Source organism: Microtus ochrogaster, unplaced genomic scaffold (assembly GCF_000317375.1).
Source record: "Microtus ochrogaster isolate Prairie Vole_2 unplaced genomic scaffold, MicOch1.0 UNK5, whole genome shotgun sequence".
NCBI lineage: Eukaryota > Metazoa > Chordata > Mammalia > Rodentia > Cricetidae > Microtus > Microtus ochrogaster.
The window spans coordinates 3,158,178-3,183,009 of record NW_004949103.1 but is presented as its reverse complement, the minus strand read 5'-3'; the positions used below and the strand labels follow the sequence as shown (position 1 = coordinate 3,183,009).

Here is a 24,832-nt window from a genome sequence, read left to right as displayed (position 1 = left end):
CTTTCCCATCTTCTCTACGCTCCCCAACCCATTTGCTCATGTACCATATGCCCAGGGTGGCCCTATGATGACCTTCTTCTCTTCTCCCTCTCTCCTCATCCAGACCCCAAGGGAAGAGTTGGGTGGGAATCCAGGCCACCCCATATCAAAGGCAGAGAGCAGCAATGCTCCAACATAGCCTCAGAGACAGATGTGATCATCTGTTGTTGTGGATTGAATAGGTCCCTCAGAGTTCATGAGGAAGCCCATCCACCACCCACTCCATACTGACACAGCTGCTAAGAATATATTGAGGTTTAAATGAAGCCCCAAGGGTGAATTTCTAGTCTATAAAGATTAGTATCCTTCTACCAAGACAGCTATTTCTATGTCACACAGAACAACTGTGAACATAGCAGATAGATAGATAGATAGATAGATAGATAGATAGATAGATAGATAGACGAATAAAGTGGCCATTTAGAGCCAAGGAACTCAAATCAATCACTGGTGGCACCTTGGTTTACGACCACCAGTCTCCAGAACCAGTAGAAATAAACTCCTGTCTTTCAAGTCGCCTGTGATGTTTTGATACAGTAGCTTAGAGCAGATCTTATCCTTGGTTGTCATGAATAGGACAGAAACCACAGGGACATCAGGGGAAACTCCAATACCAGGAGGCTTTTCTTGTGTGGAAGGCAATAGCCCCCTCTTTTCTGGTACACTCAGCCCAGTCCCAGAAACTGGCAGGTAGAAGACAGAACTAAAGTTTCAGGCAGATGCTATGGGTGGGATATAGGTCCCACCCTTACCCTATACTGTAGGCACGCTGCTACTCCCATGATAACAAGAGCTGCGCATCCGCCTCAGACAACTGAGGGATGAGCATCTAAAAAGCAGAAAGTAGGGTGTGTGCAGGGCCTTCATGCATGCCAGCCCGTGTTGCACCCACAGTTGACCTCCCGCCCTATATGCCTGGCATGCAGAAACACGGGAGATTGATTCAGGGCAGAACATCAGCCTTCCACAGGGTGTAAGGCCAAGGAACCTAGAGGGGCTGAGCTCTTAAAAGGTCTGCTCTGGCCAACCCACTTTATGAGTCCATCTTCCAGGTAGACGTCGGCGTAGAAGGATTGGTCATCGTTGATGATGCGTCCGCCTCTGATGAGGAGCCGGTCACTCTGAAAGACAAAGCAATGTGTTAGATTGCTAGTGAGAGAAATACCTATATATTTTTTAACTTTTGGGGTATTTAAGGATTTACTTATTTATATTTTATGTGTATGAGCATTGTTGTGATGGTTTGAAAAAGAATGGCCCCCATAGGTTCATATATCTGAATGCTTGGTCCTTAGTGAGTGGAACTGTTTCAGGAAAAATTAGGAGGTGTGGCCTGGCCAGAGAAGGTGTGTCACTGGGGTGAACTTTGAGGCTTCAAAAGTGCATTCTAAGCGCTCTCTCTCTCTCTCTCTCTCTCTCTCTCTCTCTCTCTCTCTCTCTCTCTCTGCCTTCAACTTGCACATCACTCTGTAGCCACTGAGCTCTGGAGCCAAGCCTACCTGCCTGCCTACCACACTCCCCACTATGGTGGCCATGGAGTCACCCTCTGACCATAAGCAAGCTCCCAATTAAATGCTTTCTTCTATAAGTTGCCTTAGTTGTGGGGACTCTTCCCAGCAATAGAACAGTAACTAAGACAAGGCTTTTGCCTGCATTTATAGTTTGTGCACCAACTGTATGCAGTGCCCTTGAAGGCCAGATGAGGGCATCAGACCCCTGGAACTGTAGTTACAGATGGTTGTCAGCTGCCACGTGGATGCTGGGAATCAAATCTTAGTCCTCTGAAAGGAGAGCTAGTGCCCTTAGCCACTGCACCACCTCGCCACACCCTGTTCCCTTTAACTTTTGATATAAAACTTCAAATATCTCCAAAGCGTGAAGACAGAGCACTGGGTAAGGCCCTGAGATCCATGAATGGCCCCTCCCTGTCTGATGGCCCGTCATCCTTGGCTTGCCACATTTCCCACTGTCAAATGTTTCTCGATTTGGTGGTATATTTTAAAAGCTTTGTTTTACTTTCATTAATAGTGGGAGGGAAGAGGTGTTTGCATGTACTTTGTGTGCTTGTGGAGGTCAGAGGTCAACTTAAAGGAACAGATTCTCCCCTTCCACCTTTACACAGGTTCTGGGAATTGAGCTCAGGTTGTGGGGCTTGTGTGGCAAATGCCATTACCCGCTGAGCTGTTTCATCAGCTCCTTATGAATATTTAAACAAAAACCCACCATCACCACATAACTCTACCCATAGAAACTTAGGACACATCTCTGTTCAGATCACAGAGGGGCGGTGTTTGCATGGGTGTGCACAATTGCTCATGCCTGTGCAGAAGACTAAGTCAACACTGGGTGTATTCCTCAGTCACTCTCCACTTTAGTTCTTGAGACAGAATTGTTCACTAAACCTGCCGTTCATGAATTAGGCGAGGCTCGTTGGCCCATGAATTCCAGGGATCCCCCGGTCTCTGCCTCCACAGCACTGGGGTTACAGGCACACTCTGTCATGCCTGGCTTTTTACGTGAGTGCTGTGGATACAAACTCGGGTCCTCTGCTCTCTTGGCAAGAATTTTATCAACTGAGCCTTCTCCCCAATCCCTTTTGAGGACTTTTAAAATAAACTATAAGCATAATTTGCAATTCCCACTAACCCGATTATTACAGCTTCCTTTAACCCAATCCTCCATCAGACCATATTCAATTTTAACTTGTTCAGAAATGACTTTCCACTTGGGTGCGGGGGCAGCCAACTGCTGAGTTCTCTGACTCTCTGCTGCCTGCACTAGCTCCTCCCTCGTGACTTCCGCTCATTAGTCAGAGAAACTAGGTCATTTGTAAGATAAGAATTTCTTAAGCCACTTTTTAAATATGATCGTAATCAACCTCAAAACACAATAAAAAGATAATGAAAAGATGAAAACTTCTCCTCCCCTCACACACATCCAGGGCCAGACATTCTGATGTTATAACTCTATAGCGGTCATTGTGCCATCACTGCCTGCATGGGCCACATGCTGGCTGATTGATTTTTTTAGTTCACAATCAGGGTCAGACTTTGAAAAGACAGAGGATATGGGAGCATCTGGGTCTGCTCTCCTGGGCTGATGGATGAGATGTAGATGTTTAACAAGCCACAGGGTTGATGGGAGTCAGGAGGGCAAGAATGGGCCTTCCAAGTTCATCGGGGGATTAGGTAGGGCAGGTTCAAACCCATAAATAAGCCGAAGAAGGCTGGACCACACGATGTTTTGGGAAAGGAGAGGGCTAGAGGGACAGTGTTAAGAATTCCAGACACACCAAAGGCTACGTAGAGCCCAGAGGTAGCAAACTAGAGAAATGCCTTTTTATTTTTCCATAAGCATGTCCCAAGTTATGACGTGTTCTTCATGATTCTGATTTGAAATGCCTATACGATATTCTGCCTTGTGGATACATAATTGTGTTATCATTTCACTAGTAGCTTTCTTCAGCATTAAGATTTGGCCATTGGTAGTATTGAGGCTATACATTTTCCCATGTGTTTATTTACAATTTCCATGGTGCCCTCCCCACAAGCAGCACCTTAAACTCCATTCCATTTACAGAGAATAGGAAGAACCCAGTCTCCTAAAGCAAGACATGACAGGACCACCCTGGGGGAAACAAAGGCTCTAAGTGAAAGCTAGAAAGCCAGCAGAGGAAGTAGAGAAAGGAGGCAGATGCGGAAATACCAAATATAGTTAGTGTGGATCTAGTTAAACAGAGTGCAATTGAAGCTGGAGCCTGCTGGAACCCTGAAATGCTGAGGACAAGCTGATGGTTCCAAGGGCCATGGCCCTAATGGTCCCTCTGCCATGGCAGCTACTATGACAGGGAAGTAGAAGATGAGTAAGCCCGGTGAAGGGTTCACTCTAAGGAAGCTGGGGCTCGCTGAGCAGAAGCAAAGCATGGGCTCTTGCAGCTGGCAGCAGGGTTCAGACTTTGCTCTGACAGCATCATCTGAGAGAGCATCACATTCTGCCACCTGCCAGCAGAACCTATATACCACACCTGCTTTCTGTTTTCCCGGCCTTTTTGAGAGTGTATGCCACATGGGTTACAGCCATGTCTGGCTAATGTGTGGCTTGCCCCACTAGATTCCAAGCTGCTGTTGCGATAAAACACTGGCCAAAAGTAACTTGACAGAGGAAAATGTTCACTTCAGCTTACACGTCCAGGTTATAATCTATCACTGAGGGAAGTCAGACCAGAAACTCAGGGCAGGAACCTAGGTGATGGGGGATTCTCCTCTGTATTCTGTGAATATCATTGATTAATAAAGAAACTGCTTTGGCCTATAGCAAGCTATAGGGGAACAGAGCTAGGTGGGGAAAACTAAATGGAATGCTGGGAGAAAGGAGGCAGAGTCAGAGAAAAGCCATGTGGCCCTACCAGAGCCAGATGGAATATTAACCAGCAAGCCACAGCCATGTGGCAATACACAGATTACTAGAAATGGGATAAATTAAAAAGTAAGAGCTAGCCCAATAAGAAGCTAGAGTTAATGGATCAAGAAGTGATTTAATTAATACAGTCTGTGTGGTTATTTCGGGGCTAAGCATGTGGGAACTAACAAGCAGCCTTCTTCCAACACCTAGAGTCGGGAACCATGGAGGGAAGCTACTTATTGGCTTGTTCAATGGCTTATGCTATGTCCAGGTAGCTTTCCTGTTTATCCCAGGATACCGACCTTGGGATGGTGCCACCCATAGTGGGCTGGGCCTTCCCACATCAATCATTCGATCAAGACAGCACCCCACAGACTTGCTCATGGGCCAATCTGATGGTGGCAATTTCTCAACTAAGTTTCCCTCTTCTCGGGTGATCCTAGGTTGTATCAACTTGAAAGTAAAGCCTAACCATCACAGAACCATTTATGGAAGGAAGGGGGGAAGAAAGGAGGAAAGGTGAATAGAAAAATTAAGGATGGATGGCATGCTAAATAAATTATTGGGTGGATGAATGGATGGGTAGATCAAAGGATGACAGATGGATGGATGGATGGATGGATGGATGGATGGATGGATGGATGGATGAATATACTGAAAGACGATAGGCAGACAGGCATCCTGAGGCACCTGAACTGGTTCTTGACAGATGAGTGGGTGAGGTTGGAGTGAAAAGAAATGACAGCATTTGTTAAAAGGAGAAGAGTGTGGGGCAGCCCCCATTTCCTGTCTGAAACGTCTTTAAAGCGATGTGTTCAAGGTCAGTCACTCTCAAGTCCAACCTCCTGTCCTATTCTAATTCAGCAGGCAACGAGGTTGCTGCAACCCCACGAGACCCTGGAGAGCAGTACAAACATCAGACAGAAGAGGCCAGGACCCTGCATGTTGAGGCAGCACCGACAAGTGGGAGGCCAGGTTTCCCAGCACCAGAAAGCAAGCAAACATGAGTCACCCACAGCTGGCACACAGCAGGGAGTAGTGTCTGACTTGTCACATTTAATAGTGGGTTTCTCCGGCGCAGCCTGAAAGGATGTATTTAAATGCATAGCGTGCCAGTGTGCCGGGTCAGCCCCAGCCTGGGCTATGCTTCCAGAGTTAAGTGGCAGAGCCTGTCTGTGCTCAAACATACCCCTCCATCTAACTCCAGATAGTGTACGTGAGAGGTACCACCGGATGCCAGGCAGGAAATCTGCAGAAGAAAATATATACACAAGGCAAGAACTGATGTATCTGTCTGTCTTCCTCTGTTCCCGAAAATGATTGCTACTCTGCCATTGACAGTCCTCTCTCCCGCCCTCCTGAGTGTGTGTGTGTGTGTGTGTGTGTGTGTGTGTGTGTGCGTGCGCACGTGCACATGCGTATGTGTGTGTGTGTTCATTTCTGGGGAAGTGCATATGCATGTGTGTGGGTGCATGCAGATTTGTGGAGGTTGAGTATCATATCCCCTAATTTGATCTCACTCTTTTGAGACAGTCTTTCAGTGGCTTGAACCTTTCCAATTAGGCTAGGCTGGCTGGCCTAGGACCCCAGGAATCCCCCTCTCACAGTCTTCCCTATGCTGTGATTATAGGCTCGCCACCATGTCTGGCTTTTTTATGTTCTGAACCAAATTCTTCTGCACCAGCCCTTACCAATTGAGCCATGCCCCTTGTCTGGCTTTTTATGTGGTTTCCAAGGACTAAATTTACTCTTACACTCCGGGGGCACTTACCAAATGAGCCGTCTCCCCAGCCCTTAACAGCCATTTTCAGAGCCATTTCTGCAAAACTCCAGCTCAGGCACTCAGAAGATGCCATCACGGACTAGGGTTCCCAGGGGCAGCAAGTCCAGTAAACCCTGCCCGGCACAGCATCAAGGCTTCTCTTTAGGACAACCCTCACCCTGCCAGCAAGTGACACACGATGAAGACTCCGGAGAACTTAATAAAACCTTTTCAAACTCACACTGTCCATGAGCAGAGTAGGGGTGGGCCAATTTAGTGGAACGATTTCCACAGAAGACACACTAGGAAGAATGTTTTGACAGTCATGTTTTTCTGTGGGTGACACATGGAATGTTGTGTATCAGACAGAATAAACCCAGGAACATGGGTGGCCCAGCTTTGCAGAAATAACCCAGGCGCAGGTCAGACTCAAGGACTCTCTGTCCACATGGGATCCACCAAACCACACTGCTGACACATTTTAAAATATCTTCACACTTCAGAATTCGTGGCACCTCATGAGCCTATAGAATTTGGAAATATTCTCTTATCCAAGGGTTTTGTGTTCTAAAACTTTTTCCTCACGAGTAAAAACGGATACAAGGGCAGAGGAGATAGCTCTGTCAGTAAAGCTGTGCTTGCCTTGCAAGCTTAAGGACATGAGTTCCATCCCCAGAATCCACATAAGGAAGCCCAGGAGTGGTGGCACATGGTTGCCATCCCAAATCAGGGAGGACACAGGCAAATGCCCACTGCTTACGGAAGCCAACCCACTATAACCAGAGAAGTACACACAAAGTCAGTGACTTAAAAAAGACAAGTGGCACATGGGAAATGACACTTGTGACACTCAAGGGTGTCTTCTGGCTTCTATGCACATAACATACACATGTTCATATACACCTACACACACACAAGAAAAACAACTTGCAAAAACAGTTGTTTGTGGAAGGGTTATGGATAGCTGAAAGAAACAGGTTTTGGTCCTTAAGGGCATTCAGTCTAGTGAGGGACACTAACTACCCTGTCTTTGCAGCCCAGTGTGGCAAAGTCATGATGATAGAGGGATAGGAGGGCAGGGAGGAGGTCTCCACTCGCATCCCTGCAAGAGAAGAAAACGCTCATACCCAGCCTGAGTGAGTGCTATGCAAAGGAGGAAAGAGGCTCCAGAGAAATGGGGGGTCCCATGAAGAAAGGAGCCAGGCTACACTCCAAGGAGTCTCATAAGAAAAGAGGCCTGAGAAGCAGAGGTCTGGGGGTGGAGTCTTAACTGAGTATAGCCCCCACATATATAAAGAGACATGGCTCTAAGACCACCCACAAATGCCACAATCCACATGGGTTTCACTCCCTCATATAAATGGTGCAGTATTAACATCCAACCTGTCTCCATCCTCCCAAATATTTATGTCATCCTGGGTTACACATAACACTGAATCCAATGGGGACGCCATGGCACTAGTCGTTAGGCTGTGCTGTTTAAGGAATATAGACAACAGGGTGGGGTGGGTGTTGCTGGTGCATGCTAAGAACAGGTGCAAAGTACCATCTGCCATTTTCCATCTGTGGCTGACTGAAGCATGATACACTGAACCTGCAGACGGGGGAGCTGACTGTAACCTCAGAGTAAGGATATGGAGAGGTCTCCAGAGCAGCCAGAAACCCTGGGGGCATGAAGGCCCTTCACAAAAAGGAGTTTGGGTTCTGCATAATGGTAACATGGGAGGGGAAACTAAGATGAAGTGAAAGGTCACTGGTTATCTTATATTTTTCTAATAGCTGAAGGTAAGGTTAAAGGGCTACAACATGTATCAAGGAACCCGGAAACTGAGTGCTGGGACATGGTCTTCAGGAAAATGTCAAATATGGATATATAATAAAGAATGCAAAATCAAATGTGATGGCATAGTCACACCACCAATGGCTTATCACTGGGCTATTCAGAGTTTCTAGGAAGTTTTAAGGACAAATAATAAAATGTTGGAGGAAAAAAAAGGGAAAACACAACTCTCTACCTGAAAGTGACTCGGGGGAATGAGTCTTTCTGAGGAGCAAATGAGCCTGGGTGCCCCCCCCCATGTCATCACTGCAGTAAGATGCACGCCTTCCCAACATCCCTGCATTGCATCTGTCTATACACACACACACACACACACACACACACACACACACACACACTATTGAGCTTCTCACACCTTATAGCCAGAGAGTCCTGTGCATAGGATCCCTACATCCCCAGGAACTAGCCTGGGGCCACACAGTATTCAGCAAAGACTTGCTGAGACAGAAAGATGCATCACTTTCTCCGGAGCCCTTGCCCCACTGGCTGGAGAGGGACACCTATGGAGTGCAAGGCCCACAGAGGGTAGGGGCTGCTGAACATCTCTTCCGAAAGGATCTATCTGAACATGGGCAGCAATGCCATTTCTACTGTCAAGAGTCTTGTGAGTTAGAGTGTGGCCTGGGCTAGGGGAAGGACTTCTGCTCCAAACCTGACATTATCTGCTTCCAGATCCACTGGAGAGGGGGCACGCTAGCAGGAGGCCTTTTCCTCCTCCAGATGGGAAGGTATTTTGTGCAGTTCTACTACAAGAATTAGCTCAACACTTCAGGCATTCTTATTCACACAACAGAAAAATCATCCTCACTAAGACTCAGCTAGGGATGGGTCTAGAATGTATGGAATGTCAGTTCCCAAGAGGCACCACACAATCCCATCTCCCATGGGTCCAGCTCTCATCTCACACAGTGGGGATGAAATCTAACCTTTCCACAAAGGCAGCTATCAGAAAATGCACAAAAACCCACTATGATCTGGGACTCGTCACAGCAAAGCGGTGCTATTCTTACCTAACTAACATTTATCCAAAAATGACAGGCTGGTCAGCCACCCCACCTAAAAACTAACAAAACGTTAAAGCCGTGATTAGACAAGAGAGACAGTGATTGAGTCTTCAGAGAGGGGGACTTGGGCTGGGCTCTCAAATGTGAGTGGAAATTTACAAAGCAGCAAAAGCAGGGAGGTGAACACTTCCATAAACAGAGTGTAGGCAGGCAGAGCCCTCAGGGATCAGCCTGGACCAGGAGCAGCGAAGGTGCTGTCCGTGGTTCTGAAACATGGTCCACTGGATACCGAGGCTCCCCAAACCTGAAGATCCTTCTCTCCCCCACCTCATTCAGCACTGCAGGTCCTTGTTAGTTTTCTCTCCGGGCTGACTAGAAATTCTTTTAATTTTTACATCCCCAAAGAACTAAAGTAAAAATGGCATGTTTAATGATGAACTAAAGTAAAAATGGCTTGTTTAATGATGGACGTTGTCAGCTTCAAATATTGCCAAATCCCCCTTTCAGCATTTTAATTCTCCAAAGGGTGGATATGGGGCCCCTCCCTCAGCTAATGCTGAGGTTGGCCACTGGGGTCAGTGATTAAATGTCATCACTGGTCCTCAAGTCACAGATTCTGGGAAGGCTCCCGGATTCACAAGCAGGAAAGAGAGGAAGACAAAGATGGGGTAGCTGAGCAATCGCTCCCACTCCGAGGAAGGGGGTGGGACTTCCTCTTTAAGGGACAAGTATGGAAACTACCTCACAGAGACCAAGGAGGCCCTATCTTATTAGAGGAAATACACCTGTCAGGAAATGAACACAAGTGGAGTTGATTTCTCTTATGAAAAGGGGAAAGTGGAGCTGGAATTAGAAAGTTATTAACCCTCCAGATCCTACCAGTGAGCAAGGCTCACATCCAAATCTCCGAACTTTGATAAGGTATATAGGTGTTCACACATACTCAGAGAGAGAGGGAGAGAGAAAGGGGGAGAGAGAGAGAGAGAGAGAGAGAGAGAGAGAGAGAGAGAAAGAGAGCAATAGACAGACAGACGGACAGACCACAGCACAGCACCAATCCTACTTCCTAGCCTCCAACTACTCTGAGTGACCTGGTAAAAGAATTTTAGCAAAATCCTTGCTTTCCAGATGTTAAGTAACAAATGACGTCACTGAACATCCCCAGATCTTTGGGTGTCAACTCTCTGCAGCAGGTTATGGTTTTAACTCTGAATCGTGACACCACACACACACACACACACACACACACCAGTCATGCTTTGTGATGGCTGTGGACCAGCCCTGTGAATAGGTTTGACCAGCAAGAGGACAGACTAGGATGCACGAGCCAAGCAAGACTTTCAAACACAGATAGTTCAGGCCAGTCCTCTCTAGTCTGCCTCCCGTGGGACCCATGTGACATGTGACCCCAAAATGAGATGCTTGAAGGAGCAAACCCAACCCAGACAGAATCCCAGAGACAAACCTAGACGAGCAGTGCCCCTGCCACCCCTGATGTAGTAAACATCACTGTTGTTTTCTGCAGCATGCGTGGGCGTTTGCTGTGCAGTACAGCACAGCACCACCACGAATGAGCACATAGGCTGGCTGTGGGCTGAACAGCCCAAACACTTCACACTGCCTCAGCGGGGTTCCTACCCTCAGTAGCCCCTCCATACCTCCCACCAAGCTGCCTGGCAGCAGCAAGTACGGCCACACAGCTACACACATCTGTTTATTCAGTCACACAAATTATCCTGGTTGCAGCCTCTCCATCCACAGTCAGGAGAGACCCAGGGAGTGGAAACCAGTGTGGGACTCAGTCTAATTAACACCCACTCACCCTTCCTTTGCCTGGAAGGAAGCAGGGTGGTGTTTTCCTTTTGAATCAGAAATGTAGATGGGCCCCAGGGAATAGAGCGCAGGTCTGTTTCCATGACAACTACAGCTGTAACAGCAGGATCTCAGGCCCATTGTACTGGTCAACATTTGGGAAATGCTCAAATGACAGAATTATGTCTGTGTAAAATGATACATTCTCCCAAGACCCCACTGGGCAGGTCATTCATGGTGCTTGCAAAAGGTAGCCCTAGCCTAATCCACACGAGTCTCCATTTCTATTTTTAAGTCTTAAATCCCCATAGGAAGCAATAGTAGCTGCTACAAATGGGAAAATTCAGAGAAGGCAAGTAGTTTGCTCCAAATCACATAGCCAAGAGATGGTTCCAGAATTTGAACTTTGTCCCACTTGGCTCCTATACAGTAACTCCCCCCTTCTCTTACTCCTGGGGGATTATCTAGGAACAAAAATATCTTCATTGTGCATGAGCCTCCACCCCCCCCTCATTAAATAGGTTAAGCAACAATAGACCCTCCACATCTGTTGTGTCATTTATCCAGGGTTTTTATCCACACCCTACCCCACGCTTCAGCTTACCTCCTGCTGAGAATGTGGTCCAAGAGGCACATTGAAAAAGCTTTGACAATTTTGAGGGGTGCTCTCTCTGGGAGTCAGACACTAGGCATAGAGCCCTCTTTAGCTAAGAACACTGGCAATGCCTCATTATCTCACCGAATATGTGTGTGGAGAACATCAGTTTCCGTGGACACCATACAGAGTCCAGCCGCCCTACACTGTCACAGGTGTGTGCCAACCTGTGCTTCAGTACCCATGCAGGACACAGGACTGATGTGTGTTCAGCTGTGTGGGCAATGTGTGGCAGAGAGTCCTTCTGTGGGGAGCTGAGTCATACGGAGATGTGTGTTTCCAACTTCGGCCACTCCCATCTCACATGCTATCTCTACCTGTCTTACCTGCAGTCACAGAACACACGAGACTGTGGCTTATTAACCAGTACAAGTTTATTTTGCTTGTGATTGTGGAGACTGGGAAGCCCAAGAGTCTGGTGTGAGCCTGTGACAGGATCGGTGTGCTATCATCTGAGATGAAAACAGAAGGGCCAGGAACATGACGGGCCAAGGGTGTGCACAGCTCCCTCTTGTAGCCCATCTCCATGCCGACTACACTGGTCTGCTCAGAAGGGTGCAGCTTCGTGGCATCATCACTTTCTGTTAGGCTCACTTTCCTTATTATCTCTTATGAGACTCGTGTCTAACACAATACACTGAGGATCAAGTTTCCAACACGGCAAACACAACATACCTGGGACCTAACACCGTCTTGTCCACATGGGGAAGGTCCCCACACCATCTGATGCTTCCACCTTTTACTGCACCCAGCCTGGGCTGACCCTCACACCTGTCTCCCTGCCAAGTCTCTTGTTTCTACCATGTGACACCAGAGCGACTTTCTGAAGCACAAATCCAATTGTCTGACCTCAACCCACAACCTTTCAAGGGCAACTCCATCCACAGAACCCTGGGAGGGTCCTCCATGAGAGCCATTATACTTACCTACTAAAGCCACCGTGTCTTTGTTTGTGACATCCCAGAAGGGTGGGCTACTTGCCAGGTCTGCTCACCCTGCAGATCTTTGCCTCCTCATCACCATCCCAGTGGCCTGGCTCTAGCACCCTGTGGAGCTCCGCCAGTGAGAGGTCTGTACCTTTGGCTGCATATTCAGGGTGTTCCATCTTTCAGCTCAGCCTTATCTGCCTTATTTCCTAGAAGACAGATCCTCCACTTGGTTCTGAGACCCCACCTGATGTGGGAGTGTCATATATCAATCTGTTGATTTCATTGGCTAAGCAATAAAGAAACTGCTTGGCCCTCATAGGTTAAAACATAGGTGGGTGGAGTAAACAGAACAGAAGGCTGGGAGAAAGAAGCTGAGTCAGGGAGTTGCCATGATTCTCCCACTCCAGGCAGACTCAGGTTAAGATTATTCCTGGTAAGCCAGCTCGTGGGCTACACAGATTATTAAAAATGGGCTAGTCCAGGTGTGAGAGTTAGCCGAGAAAAGGCTAGATATAATGGGCCAAGCAGTGTTTAAAAGAATATAGTTTCCGTGTAATTATTTCGGGGCATAAGCTAGAGCTAGCCATGTGGGCAGCCGGGTGCCGGGGACGAAGCCCCGCTGCTTCTTATTATAACACCCACCCCACCCCCATGTCACCTCTGCAGGCTGTGTTCTTCCTCTGTAGATGGAGGCAGTCAGAGATCTGGCCTCATGGGATTGCCTGAAGATCTAGAAGCCCACAAGCTGCCCACACACTGAACATCAGCCCAGGAGATCCATGATTCCAGGTCATACATCTGCATCCAGGCATTTGAGGAAGTAAGAGGAATTTTCCTTGTTTGTTCTTTAAAAATCAGTGCCAAATCATTCAAGTTCAATTTTGGATTCATAGTGCTATATATGCCCAGAAATAAAACTTAGTGAAAAGAAAAAAAGAGAGATGGACCCTGTAGCTTTCACTGTCAATTTGACATACCTAGAGCAAGGAGTCTCAGTCCTCAATCAAGGCACTGCCAAGATCAGACAGGCCTGTGGATGTGTAGATGAAGGATTGTCTTGTTAATCAATGTGGAAGGGCCCAGCCCACTGTGAGGGTATCATCCCCTGGGCAGGTGGTCCTGGGCTGGCTGTATCATGAGCCTGTGGGTAAGCCAGCACTCAGTGGACCTTCATGGTTCTTGTTGTATATCCTTGGCTGTGCGTGACTTCCCTTGTAAGAGCTAACACTACATAGAGTAGCAACCAAACCTGCCTTCGATTTGCTGCTCTGGTTCTTGTCCTGACTTCCCTCAGTGATGGACTATGACTTGGAAGTGTAAGCCAAACACCAACCCTTTCCTTCCCTAAATTGCTTTTGGTTAGAGTGTCTCATACACAGCAACAGAAAGCAAACTGGGACAGAGAAGAAGAGAAGCCGAACATGATGCTGTTCTTGGCACAGAGAAAGGATAGAGGAGGTGGTTGGAGAAGAGAAGGCCCTAGTGTTGAAGAACAGCTCCCCAGTATTGAGAACAGCAGGAGAGAAGAGCACTGGGTAATTTATCAGGGCCAACCACGGGCACATCACAAAAGAAACACCTGCCACACAGAATTGTCCCAGAGCTAACCCAGCTGTGTGTGAGGCAGTGACCTCCTGTAACTGTAAAGATTCTAGAAGAAGGCATTCGGAATCCCTACATGAGCTAGGAGAATAAATCATGTCAGGCATTTTCTACACAAACACAGAAAACCTCCCCAAGTTTATAAGATTCCCTTCAATGTAGAGTTTACAGAATGCAAATATTTGTGAAGATTGTGCTAGGACTTAAGCCTTCAGGATCTGTTATGACAAAAAGCACCTTTCTGCTAAGGATATAGCATGGTGGTAGAAACCTTGCCTAGCGTGCCTGACACTCTGAGTTCAATCTCCAGCAACACGTATGCCTGTACATGTGTGCATACCAGCCTGGTCTGAGGATGGGGACTACATCCCTTGAGCAGTCATGTGCTTGCTCTACATGGTTAGGTTCTGTATCAGATCCACTGAGTCCTCCTTGAAACTGACACCAGGTTGTTACTGAGTCAAGCCACTGGGAGTAAGGTCATACGCACATGTTCCCACTTGAACGTGAACAGTTCTGAAAATGGTGCTGTCCAGTGTGAAAACCAGCAAAGCCCCCTGGCAAAGCAGATCTGTCCTCTTCCTACTGCCAAGGTTTCACTCTAAAAGAGCCTCCATGGTGCAAACTAGCCAGAGCTAAGCCCAGACAGGCCTTAAGGAGAATCCATGCAGGGGTAGCTAAAAGCTCACTCAGCTGAGAAGCATGGCTTACCATGTGGACTCATCCATCCCCCACACAGTAAGGAGTCCCTTAGGTGACTGGCAAATGAAGGGGTGACTCTCTCAGTCCTCTGTGTGCTTATGTGGAACATATGGACGTGAGAAACTAACCAAAGAGCCCACAGCTCCCACCCCAGGATGAAGGGCTCCTTAGAGAGTGGATCTTGCTGGCAAAGGCAGAATGCCAGAGAGAGCAATCCTACCCAAGGAGGGAGCGCTAGGTTCCTGCAGCAGAGGGCTGAGGAAAGCCCATGGGACTGGGAGTTCACACAGCCACGGGCACCAAGGTCTTCATTTCACCTGTTTGCTCTTGCTTTCTGATATGTATATGTTATGCAAATGTGTTCATGTGGACGCGTGCTCATGTCCATCAGATAGCATTCATGTGGAGAGTCAGACGATGCTGTGACCCATCTTCCTCAATTTCTCTCCACCATATTCTTTAAGATCGGGTCTCACATGGAACCTGTAGCTCATGGATTTGGTTAGGCTGGCTGGCCAGTGAGCTCTGGGGATCTTATCTCACCACCCAGTGTCCCTCCTCATCACCCCTCCCCCGCCCAAGCTGGAGTTACAGATGTATGCACCACACCCAGTCTTTTCAGGAGTTAGGGTTACAGACTCAGATCCTCTTGCTGTGTGGCAAGCATTTTACACACTGAGCCACTCCCCAGCCCCACTTGTGAGTGCTGAATCACGTTCCCTGTCAAGTATCCCAGCTCCCACCCCACGGCGTGAACCACCAACCAGCACTGATTCACAGTTGCATTAGCTTAGAGCAAAACTTGCGATCTAGGCATCACACCCAGGGAAGTGGAGTTCTCTCAGTCTAACCAGGAAAATGGTCAAATAGTCTAAAACCCAGAAACACTCCTGAAGTGTTCAAAAAGCATCACCACCAGCTAGGTTGGCAGCCATGTTTCCTTATCTCTGAGGCCCTTAGCAGCAATGACTGCACAGACTTGCCCTTCAACACCATCCCACTGTCTGCTGCCGACCTAGTTCTCCTTGGTCCTGTGGGAAGGAGGACGTCCTCTGAGGCTTCTTTGTCTTGTCAGCACCAGATGCTTCATTTTTGCTCACAGCAGCAAACCAGGCTCTACTTAGCACCTGGGAGTGCTCAGAACTCTGAGACAGATGTTGTTAAAACACTCCGTAAACTTTGTCGCTGACCCACAGTTCAGTTGGGGATGGTTCTAGCGCACCACACCACACCACTCCCATGAGCTTCCTTTCTGCAGGGTCTCTTCTACACCTCTAAGTGGTTCCTTCTCTACACCTGGCCCTTGCCTCACACTGCCATGCCAACCTATACTGCTAACTGCCCTTCGAACCAGCCCCACCTAAGAATCATCACTGCGCCTTTTCTCCATCACACATATATTTGCACAACAAGGTCAGCATGGTTTCAACAGACAATTATCTCTTTGACACCAGAACTGGCCCATGAAATCTTCTATTCACCTCCAGGAAACTGACTTCAGGTTTATCCCAACTTTAGGCTCAGCCCTAGGACTTGAAATATTGCATGATATATATGATACATGCCATGATAGGGCAGAAGTTGCTAAAGGCCTTTTAGGTAGCTTCCAGTAGGCACGCTCTGCTCCTCCTTCAGCCTGGGTCTCAATGTGGAAAGATACATGGGGCAGATGCACCTTCTCACAGCAGCAAGGCCTGTGGTATGAGCTGGATCTTGGGGTTTTGTACTGTTGCACAACACTGACCAATACACTGCCCCATAGTGATTGTGCTGACAGCTACCCCATGTGGTGTTTACTGTGCAGAAACTCTTAAAAACCTTACATGGTTTTTCAGCTAGTGATCGGGGGGGACCCATGGTGGCTGGTATTACTAGTCTTATTTTATAGATGAACATAGAGAAAGATTGATGGATAGAGAGACTGTGTTGACTCTGAAGATTCAAGCCCAGAAATCCTGACTTCAGAACCGTCACTGTTTTCTTTTAACACAGCATCCTTCAGTGTCTTCCTATGACCCATAGGGCTTCAGAATTGTACGCTGTAACACTGAATCTCAACCACCTCACCTATTTCACACTAAGAAAAGGAATTCAATATCTAAGAAGAGTAAGTGACTTGACCAGGATCAGACGTCTCCTTGGAGTCTGTGTCATTTCTATTACCTAGGGCACACTCTAACCTCCACAGCCCTGAAGCATCCTCAGTTGCCTGGGAATTTGGATCTCTCTCAAGTCCCTCACCTTCTGATTCTTCTGTGTAAAACTCTTCACCTTCTTTGGGTGATGGTTCTCTCCTCCCAACACAGATCTCATCAGTGCTGTTCCATCCTTGTGTCCAGCAATCAAATTCTTGTTCTTGCCTCTGTGAAACCCATGAAGCCTTCTGTGGCTTCTAGCCAGTACCACAGCCTGATCCTTGTCTTAGAATTCCCCTGGCATGCTCTGAGCCAACCTGTCCTTTAGCGACTATAAACGTGTTTCAGGTGCGTGCACTTTGTCACTTTGATGGCCAATTTGGTAAGGAATCCTGCACAGTCACTGTTTGAACAGTACTAGTCGCTAAGGTAAAATTCAAATTTCTAGTTCCTCAGGGTGAATGAATAAGGAGCTGTGTCTGACCTGTTAGATACTTGCTATGTGCTAGGAACTCTTGGGAGTATTACACTGAATGTGTTCCATAAGCACTGGCCAAGTTCACTTTGTAATGAACCCATGAAGCAACTGTTACAAGGAATTCATGCCTGAAATATCAGAACAGTTACAAGGAATTTATGCCTGAAATATCAGAACTGTTACAAGGAATTTATGCCTGGAATCTCAGCACTTGGGAAGACTAAGCAAGAGCATTGATAATAAAGGTTAGCCTGAGCTACAGAGCGAGTTATAGGATAGCCTAGGCTACATACAAAGTGAGATAGATCCTGCGTCAAAAAAATTAAAAAAAAATTAAAGAACGGGTGTTCATAACTGCCATCACCTCTGTGTCCCTTCTGAAAACCTCCTTAAGAATTTGGTTTTTTTGGTCTGCCAAACTTTGTTGGCTCCCCAAGGGAGGTCTTGCCCCTCTGAGGAGTGGATGGGAATGGGATAGGGGGAGACAGGGAAGCAGGATAAAGGAGGGGAACTGGGGCTAGTATGTAAAATGAAAAAAATGTAAATAAAAAAAGGCCAAAAAAAGAATTTGGTCATAATAGAAATATTTTTTCTTAGAATTTGGCTCACCTCTTCCTGCCCATAAACTTTACATTATTGGGATTTCTGCCTCTGTCGTGGATGGCTAAAGCTCAGATCAGCCCACGGTGGCCCTGGTGTGCTGTCCTCTGCTCTTCCTGGGTCCTTAGTGCTGGTATGTGGCTTCCAATTGATTTTCCAAATTGTGCAAGTATCCAAATCCTTTGTGCAAAGACTCAGGGAATAAGTGAACAGCTACTCTAGATGAAGGTCCCCTTTGGGATAGACAGCCACATGCTTCAAAGGCTGCTTTTTTTGTTTCTATTTTCCCCATCTGTTTTATATTAGAGTCACAACTCCAGCCTAATATGAGTTTCTTCCCTGCCTTCACTGTTTGATTAAACACACACACACACACACACACACACACACACATTTTCACACCACCATATATTCACATATACAAACACACACCACAAAATGCCCACCCAATGATTTTTCTCAACAACCAGAACAGTCCACTCACTCTGCCTGTTTGAATGTAAACTTGAACATGAATCTTTCTTCCTTAGCCCAATAGAAGAACCCTGACCCGCCACTGCATACCTTCGAACCTTAGTTTCCTCTTTGGGAAGCAATGATGATTGATAATATACCAAGGCTACCCTATTCCCATGGTTCTAAGATCTGTGTGGAAGATAATAGGAGCCCAGTAGACTACAGCAAGGGCTGCAAGTCCCATTGTTAATAATAACCAGAAGCACCATAGCAAGCTCCCTGACTTCCTCCTGCACACAGCTGAGTAAGCACACACACACCCTGTGGCTTCTCTGGGAGCCCAGAGCTTCTGCAAGGCCAGGGAGTCCAATGCCTTTGTTTGCTCAGAGCCACACCCAAGATACTGTACTTGCTAAACACAGTGGGCACCTGTAAATAGCTTCAGCTATGTTAACTCCCCCCTCCCCGTCTGTGCTATTCATTATAGGAAAATCCACCCATGAGAGAGCTTCATCAACATTTTAGATAGCCCCTGGGGATAGAGACTAAGTGTGTGTTTCCCATCTTCCTTCTCCATCAGGCCAACTTGTCCATCATCTCACGAAGGATTGGGATACTTAAAAGAAGAAACGACTCCAAATCATAGCCAATCAGAGTAAAGCATTTTTCTAGTTCCATCTTCATGTCTGTCCATAAGGTGCATGGCCTGTGTGCCCCTGTGCTCCTTGTTCTAGTACACACCTCCAGATTCCCCACCGAAGCCTAGATCTCCATCTCTGTGGATCTCTCTCCATCAGAGAGATTAATGGGCCCATGGGGTGACCCAGCACCCTGCAAAAGGGACCTGAGAGTGCAGCTGTGCTCTCTGCTTGCTTCTGTGCCCTGAATCTTGAGCCTTCCTGCACCTCAAGCTTCTCCTCAGGCTGACTGAAGCACCTTTGACTTTTCCAAGGTTTGCTTTCAGTGTGCAGAAAAGCCACACGGCAGCCGAGGTGGGAACCCATAATGCTGGCTTTTCTCCTGCCTCCTCCAAGAGCCACCTCCTTTGGCCCCTGTCCTTTACATGCCTGCTGAAGTCGCCTGCAGACTCCTTACTCCCCTTCACTATACCCACCTTTTATGGCCATTTGTGGATAGGATGTCAATTATTGCTAACTGTGGGAGCTAAGGCCATTTCCTTCCCACTGTCCCTATGTCTGGCAGAGACCAGGCACTTGTTATAAACTACCCAATGGCTGCTGGGGGGCAGGTGAGGGCTGTAGCATCTAGAAAGCCACAGTGGCATTTCAAAGGGGGACCTGATCCCCCATCACAGCCTATGTACCATTAGCAAAGGTCCCCCTGTATAGGAAGGGTTCTTACCTTCATATCCAGCCTCTAAAGCTTGCTATTTCCTCTTAAAACCACAAATTTTTGTGGTTGGGGCAGACAATGTGCTTCAAAGGAACAAGTGCCTTCTCGTAGGCCTTTTTAAGTAACTGAGATACCCTTTCTGCATCTCTCCTGACCATACTCGCTGGAACCACGCCTGAGGTTAGCAGAACATCTTTGCGATTGTCCCACAGGCTAATCGTCTACTTTGCATTAAGGATTAAAGCAGCAGACAGGCCAGCAGTACCCTTTTGTAAGTCAAGGGTGCCAACACACTAACAACTCTGCCGGGATGGCCAGGCTGCTCATGAGTCTTGTGGGGGTACCTGCTATGGATAGCAAAGCACCGGGGCTCAAAAAGCCACCACCGCAGGACACATACCCACAGCCATCTGGTGTCAAGGCTGAGCCCTTCATCTCCACTGCAGAAGGTCACAGCAGGATGGCCCTGCAGCTCAACAGACTGAGAGCCATAGGAATGACTCCAAAGGAGCCCTTCCCACAGACCTGCCTAGCAGCCATCTGTTGGACTTCAACCTGAGACACCGGCACCCTTTGATCTGCTAGGGGCACACAACACAGAGGGACCCAAGCTATTGACTCATTAGTCCCTGCACCAGGCCCACCTTATCACCTGCCTTAGTTCTCCTGGCAGGGGCCCAAGATCAGCAGGCCTTCCTGCAGGAACCTGCTCAAATAATCCCAGGCTTTCTTCCCTCATTGTCTCCCAAATAGCCACCACATTCCCTCCAAGGACCTCTCCCATCTACAGGGCTTACAAAATGGATAGATATGGTTCTGCCTCCATCCCCTAGAGTCGCTTCTGTAGATAGGAACGCAGCAGAGTTCTGCTGGTGAGAGCTGAAGCTGGGTTCAGGAGGGGTGAAAGCCAGACAGGGAACCAAGTCTCCTCCCACCCTCCTCCTCACCCATACTCACAGCCTATTTTCCAGCCTCCTCCTGCTTCACAGCAGCGCTTCCCTGAAAGGACCTCCCTCGGACAATAAAACTAGCAGAGTGTCACATTTGACAGCTCCCTAGGAAAAGTTAGCACCCACCTCTAACCAGAAGCTGCCTTGCAGGGGCCCTGGAGCTGCCCCTGAGCCAGAACCCTGCATGAATCAAGCCGAGTCTCCACCTTCAAACCTCAAGATTACCCCTGGGAATGCCAGCTCTGGGAATCCCGCCTCCCAGCACCAGGATGCTCCAGCATTGCCACCCCAGGCTCTGGGCTGCCATCTCTGGGCAACTGTGTGCTGGTTCTAACACCAGGCAGGAACTCAGTGGAGGATGTAGCTTCTGACCTCATCACCCTTAGCTCCCAGCCTAGACAAAGCTTCTAGAGATCAGGGCTCCTTTGTTTCCGGCCACACCCAGGGACACAGCCCAGATGTTCAGCCTACACTACTACCCCATTTTCGGGCAGCTCAGCCTTTGCGGTTAACCCTTAAGAAGCCGCAGCTGCCGGTGTGGATCACTGGGATATTTTTAGCTGCAGTGAGACATGGGAGAGGTGCCTCTCCATCATGGCGCAGCTCCAATTCCGGCCTTCCACCCATCAGTAAGCGAAGAGTGATGAACCGCATCTTTTTCCTTCCTCTGCAGGCTGCAAGGTGCAAGGGAGGGGTGCTGCAGGAACCAGGTGCACTAGGCCAGGCAAACCCCCTCCATCCTAGCGTGAGGCCGAGGGAGGGGGCTGGGACCCCGCGCCCCTCCCTCTTTTGTTCAGCTCCACGTCCTCCCGGCCACGCCATCCTCCGGCACATCCCGCAGAGGGAGGGGGCTGCACGCCCGCGGGGAGAGGGACCGGAGACTCCAGCCCCGCCCTGCCATGAGGGGCTCCCCCTCATTGTCCCCAGAGGGGGAGGGGGCGGCCTCGGCTAGACGGGCCCCGCCCCACTCGCGGCGACGCAGGAAGCCTCCGGGGGCGCCCCTGCTGTCCCCCCCACAGGTCTGGACCCTGATGGCGACCACCCCCAAGCCACAAAGCACCGCGGCAGGGCGGGGGCGCTTACCGTGATGTGCGGGATGCTCTTCTTCCCCTGATGAGACATGGCCCCCCTGGAGCCCTCCACCTAGCTTCTGGAGCTGCCGACTGTCTGACGCCCTACCCGGCTCTCTCCCGGCGGCACTACTCGTGGGAGCAGCGACAAAGGACCAGAAGGGATGGAGGGAAGGACAGAAGCTCGGCGACCACCGCTGCCCACTCCCCGCTGCTCGGCCCGCCGCCGCTGCTCCGGCTGCCTGCACCTCCCGGCTTGGCAAGGAGGGCGGGAGGAGGAGGGAGAGGCAGGGCGAGAGGAGGGCGCTGAAGACAGACAGCTCCTCCCGGTGGCGGCAGCAGAACCGGATTCGCCCCTCACGGCTCGAACCAGGAAGCGCTTCCCTTCCGATCTCCCCCACTCCGCCCCCGACCCCCGCCCAGCGCCCTCGCCTGAGCCCCGGCATTGCTCGCGCAACTAGGAGAATCTGCTTTTCAGTGTTTTTAAAAGCAAGGAATGGCCTTCGGGCGCAAGGGCAAAGGCTTTGAGCAAAGCCACAGGTGTCTCTGAGTCTCTGCCGGTAACCTGTGCTTGGAAGGGAGAGTGGACCGGGAGCCAACACTATCCCTAATTTCTGGAAGCATCCTTGGCCTTTTAGGATCGCGCTCAAGGATTCCCGCCCCGCCGCTCCCTACCATTCTTTTCATGGTCTCTGTTTCTCCATCCTCTGAATGGGCCTTTTCCATACCCAAACCCAAACATTCTTTCACGCTGTAGCCTTGAGTAGTCCACCTTAGTCAAGGTGTACTCATTTACTCATTTTTCTGGGCCCATCTCCAGGGTCTTCACCTCTCTCTTTACCCTCTCCATTTCCATTCCCGGTCAGAGGCATTGCAGCAAACAGGACTAGGGCAGCCAGAATCCATGGGTCATAATGGGCTCTGACCCTTCAGCCGCTCTCTCCTCTCAGTGTCCTGTCATTGTGACCAGTAGCTTGACAATGAGTGCTTGGAAAGCTAGAACTGACACCAAGGTCTCTACAGCTCTGGGGACAGGGGGAAAAGGCGGTTTCCTACCTCTCGTGTGAGTATTTAAAGCCCTGAGGACCCATAGTCCCGATGTTGCTCTGGGAGAGGTAAGAAAGAAGGTAGGACAAAGCTTGCCAAACTTCACCAAGAGAGGACAAAAGATGGAGAGGGAGCCCCAGCAGACCTTAAAGCTTTGGGCAGCTGCCCCCAGGCAGGAGCAAGCCATTTCCCTGACAATGAGCTCATTTCCTGCCTGCACAATTCCCTCCACTGACCCTGTGCATAGACACGCTCCTCCACTTCCGGGTTGCCACGGAAGGTGAGGCGTGAAAAAAACCTCTGGACCCTGCTGGGGTCTGGCATGCTGCACCACAGGAAAAAAGGCGGTTGCCTAGTCTACTGAGGAAGATCAGGTGGGGTTACAGGCTCAGAAAGAACAAGCTTATATCTGGGAACCCACTAAGCTATGATTCCCCCTTTTTACAGATAAGAAAACTGAAGTTGCAGAGGTAAAATTCCGCACATATACAGAGATAAAAATAGCATATATTAGCTGCCGCAGGGCAGTGTCTGGAAGCCAGATTGATGCGGGTTCCGTACTCATTAAGTCCCTGTTCTGTGGCTCCTAAATTCTCATTAATGACCGGAAGCTGCGAATGGCAGCGGCATCCTTCCAACTGACACCTGGATTCCCTTCCTCAACACTAAATAATAGGTTCCAGCACCCCGGCATTCCCTAGGGCCAGCCAGAGGGGTCTAGGCAGGCAAGCTACCGAGAGGGGCTGGGCCACGTGCAAGTCAGAGGGAGGAGCCATGTTCGCGACTAGCCAAACAGATTGCTGCTCCCAAGCAGACTTTGCCGGTACAAAGCGCTGCAGCCACCGGCCTCTGGCAACTGCAAACGTTGCGCCTGCGCTGTAGAAATCCCTCCTCCCTCCCAGAAAAGAGCCTTATGGGCGGGAGAGGGGCCCCGGCACCCTTTGCCGGAGAGTTGAGGCCAGCCCCTGATCCCCAACCCTCTGCAACCCAAGCCCTGCGGTCTCCAAAAAGTAAAGGGGCCGGGAGCTCTTTCGCTCCACAGTCCCCACCAGCGAGTGCTTTGGGAGAACTCGGACGCAGTCTTTTGTCCAATCCCTAAGAAGCCTGGGAGAAAGGACAGAAGGGACCTGGGAGGGAAGAACACAGGAGCAGGCGAAGCGACCAGAGTCCAGAAATACCAAGGCACAGCTGCCCCGCCAGCCATGGCAGAGCTGGGGACAAAGCTAGTGTGGATGACCCTGACCACCACCGTCAAGCCAAGGTCAGCTCCGAACCAGGCACAAAGAGCACTCGCCTCCTGGGTACTCCCCATTGAGGGAAGCTGAGCAGACTGCCACTCTCGGGTCACAGATGAAGGCAGCTTAAAGAAGGTGAAACATCTTGGCTGGTTCCAGGCGGTGGCTGGGTTTCGGAACCCTGTAGCTCTGATGGAGCCAGAGATCCTGTTTCCCACGCCAGGCCCTACTTCCAAGGAGGAGATAAAGGGATAAGGAAGCCGAGGCTCCAGCTAGTTCTTTGCTCCTCACCCCTCAACCCCCATCTCCCACTCCCAGGTCCCAGATTCAGGACCACGGAGAGCTCCCAAGTAGGCGTAAAAAGCCGGAGGCAGGGATACCACCCTCAGACCAGTCCATTTCCTTCTCCAAATCGCTAGTACAGATTACAGTCCTGTTCAAGATCTCCCTCCCTCTTGCTTCATTTTGTGACTCTCATAGCGTTAATGGGAAGAGTTAAATAATTAAGAATGATAATAAAATTCAACAGCAAACATTTATTGATCTTTACCTGGAACTTAATTCTAGAAATGAGTTCACAGCTCGCCCCAGCCTGGGAACTTCTGGAGGGTGGGGCCAAGCTGCCTAGCCAGACCAGCCAGCGCTCAAGGGAGAGCTCCCAGCGTTATTCCAACTTCTGTTTCCCAGGCACGTGGCTCTGACCTCACCCACCCAGTCCAGGACTCTTCTGTCAGTCCAGCCGTGTTCCCAGGCAAATCGCAA

At 49.2% G+C, this 24,832-nt stretch overlaps 1 protein-coding gene across 2 annotated transcripts in view; it reads right to left on the bottom strand.

Moving 5' to 3' along the window:
• The window catches only part of Crmp1 (collapsin response mediator protein 1), a 54,136-nt gene that overhangs the window by 28,225 nt on the left and 1,079 nt on the right, over nt 1-24,832 (bottom strand). The window contains exons 1-2 of one of the 2 annotated variants that reach the window (XM_005365952.2): nt 21,802-22,060; nt 1,072-1,160 (exon numbers count right to left, since the gene is read on the bottom strand). In XM_005365952.2, coding sequence (XP_005366009.1) covers nt 1,072-1,160; nt 21,802-21,840 — 128 coding nt within the window. In that variant the 5' untranslated portion in view covers nt 21,841-22,060. Of the gene's footprint in view, nt 1-1,071; nt 1,161-21,801; nt 22,061-24,832 lie in introns of those variants that run through there. The other variant, XM_005365951.2, reaches the window with a different exon arrangement.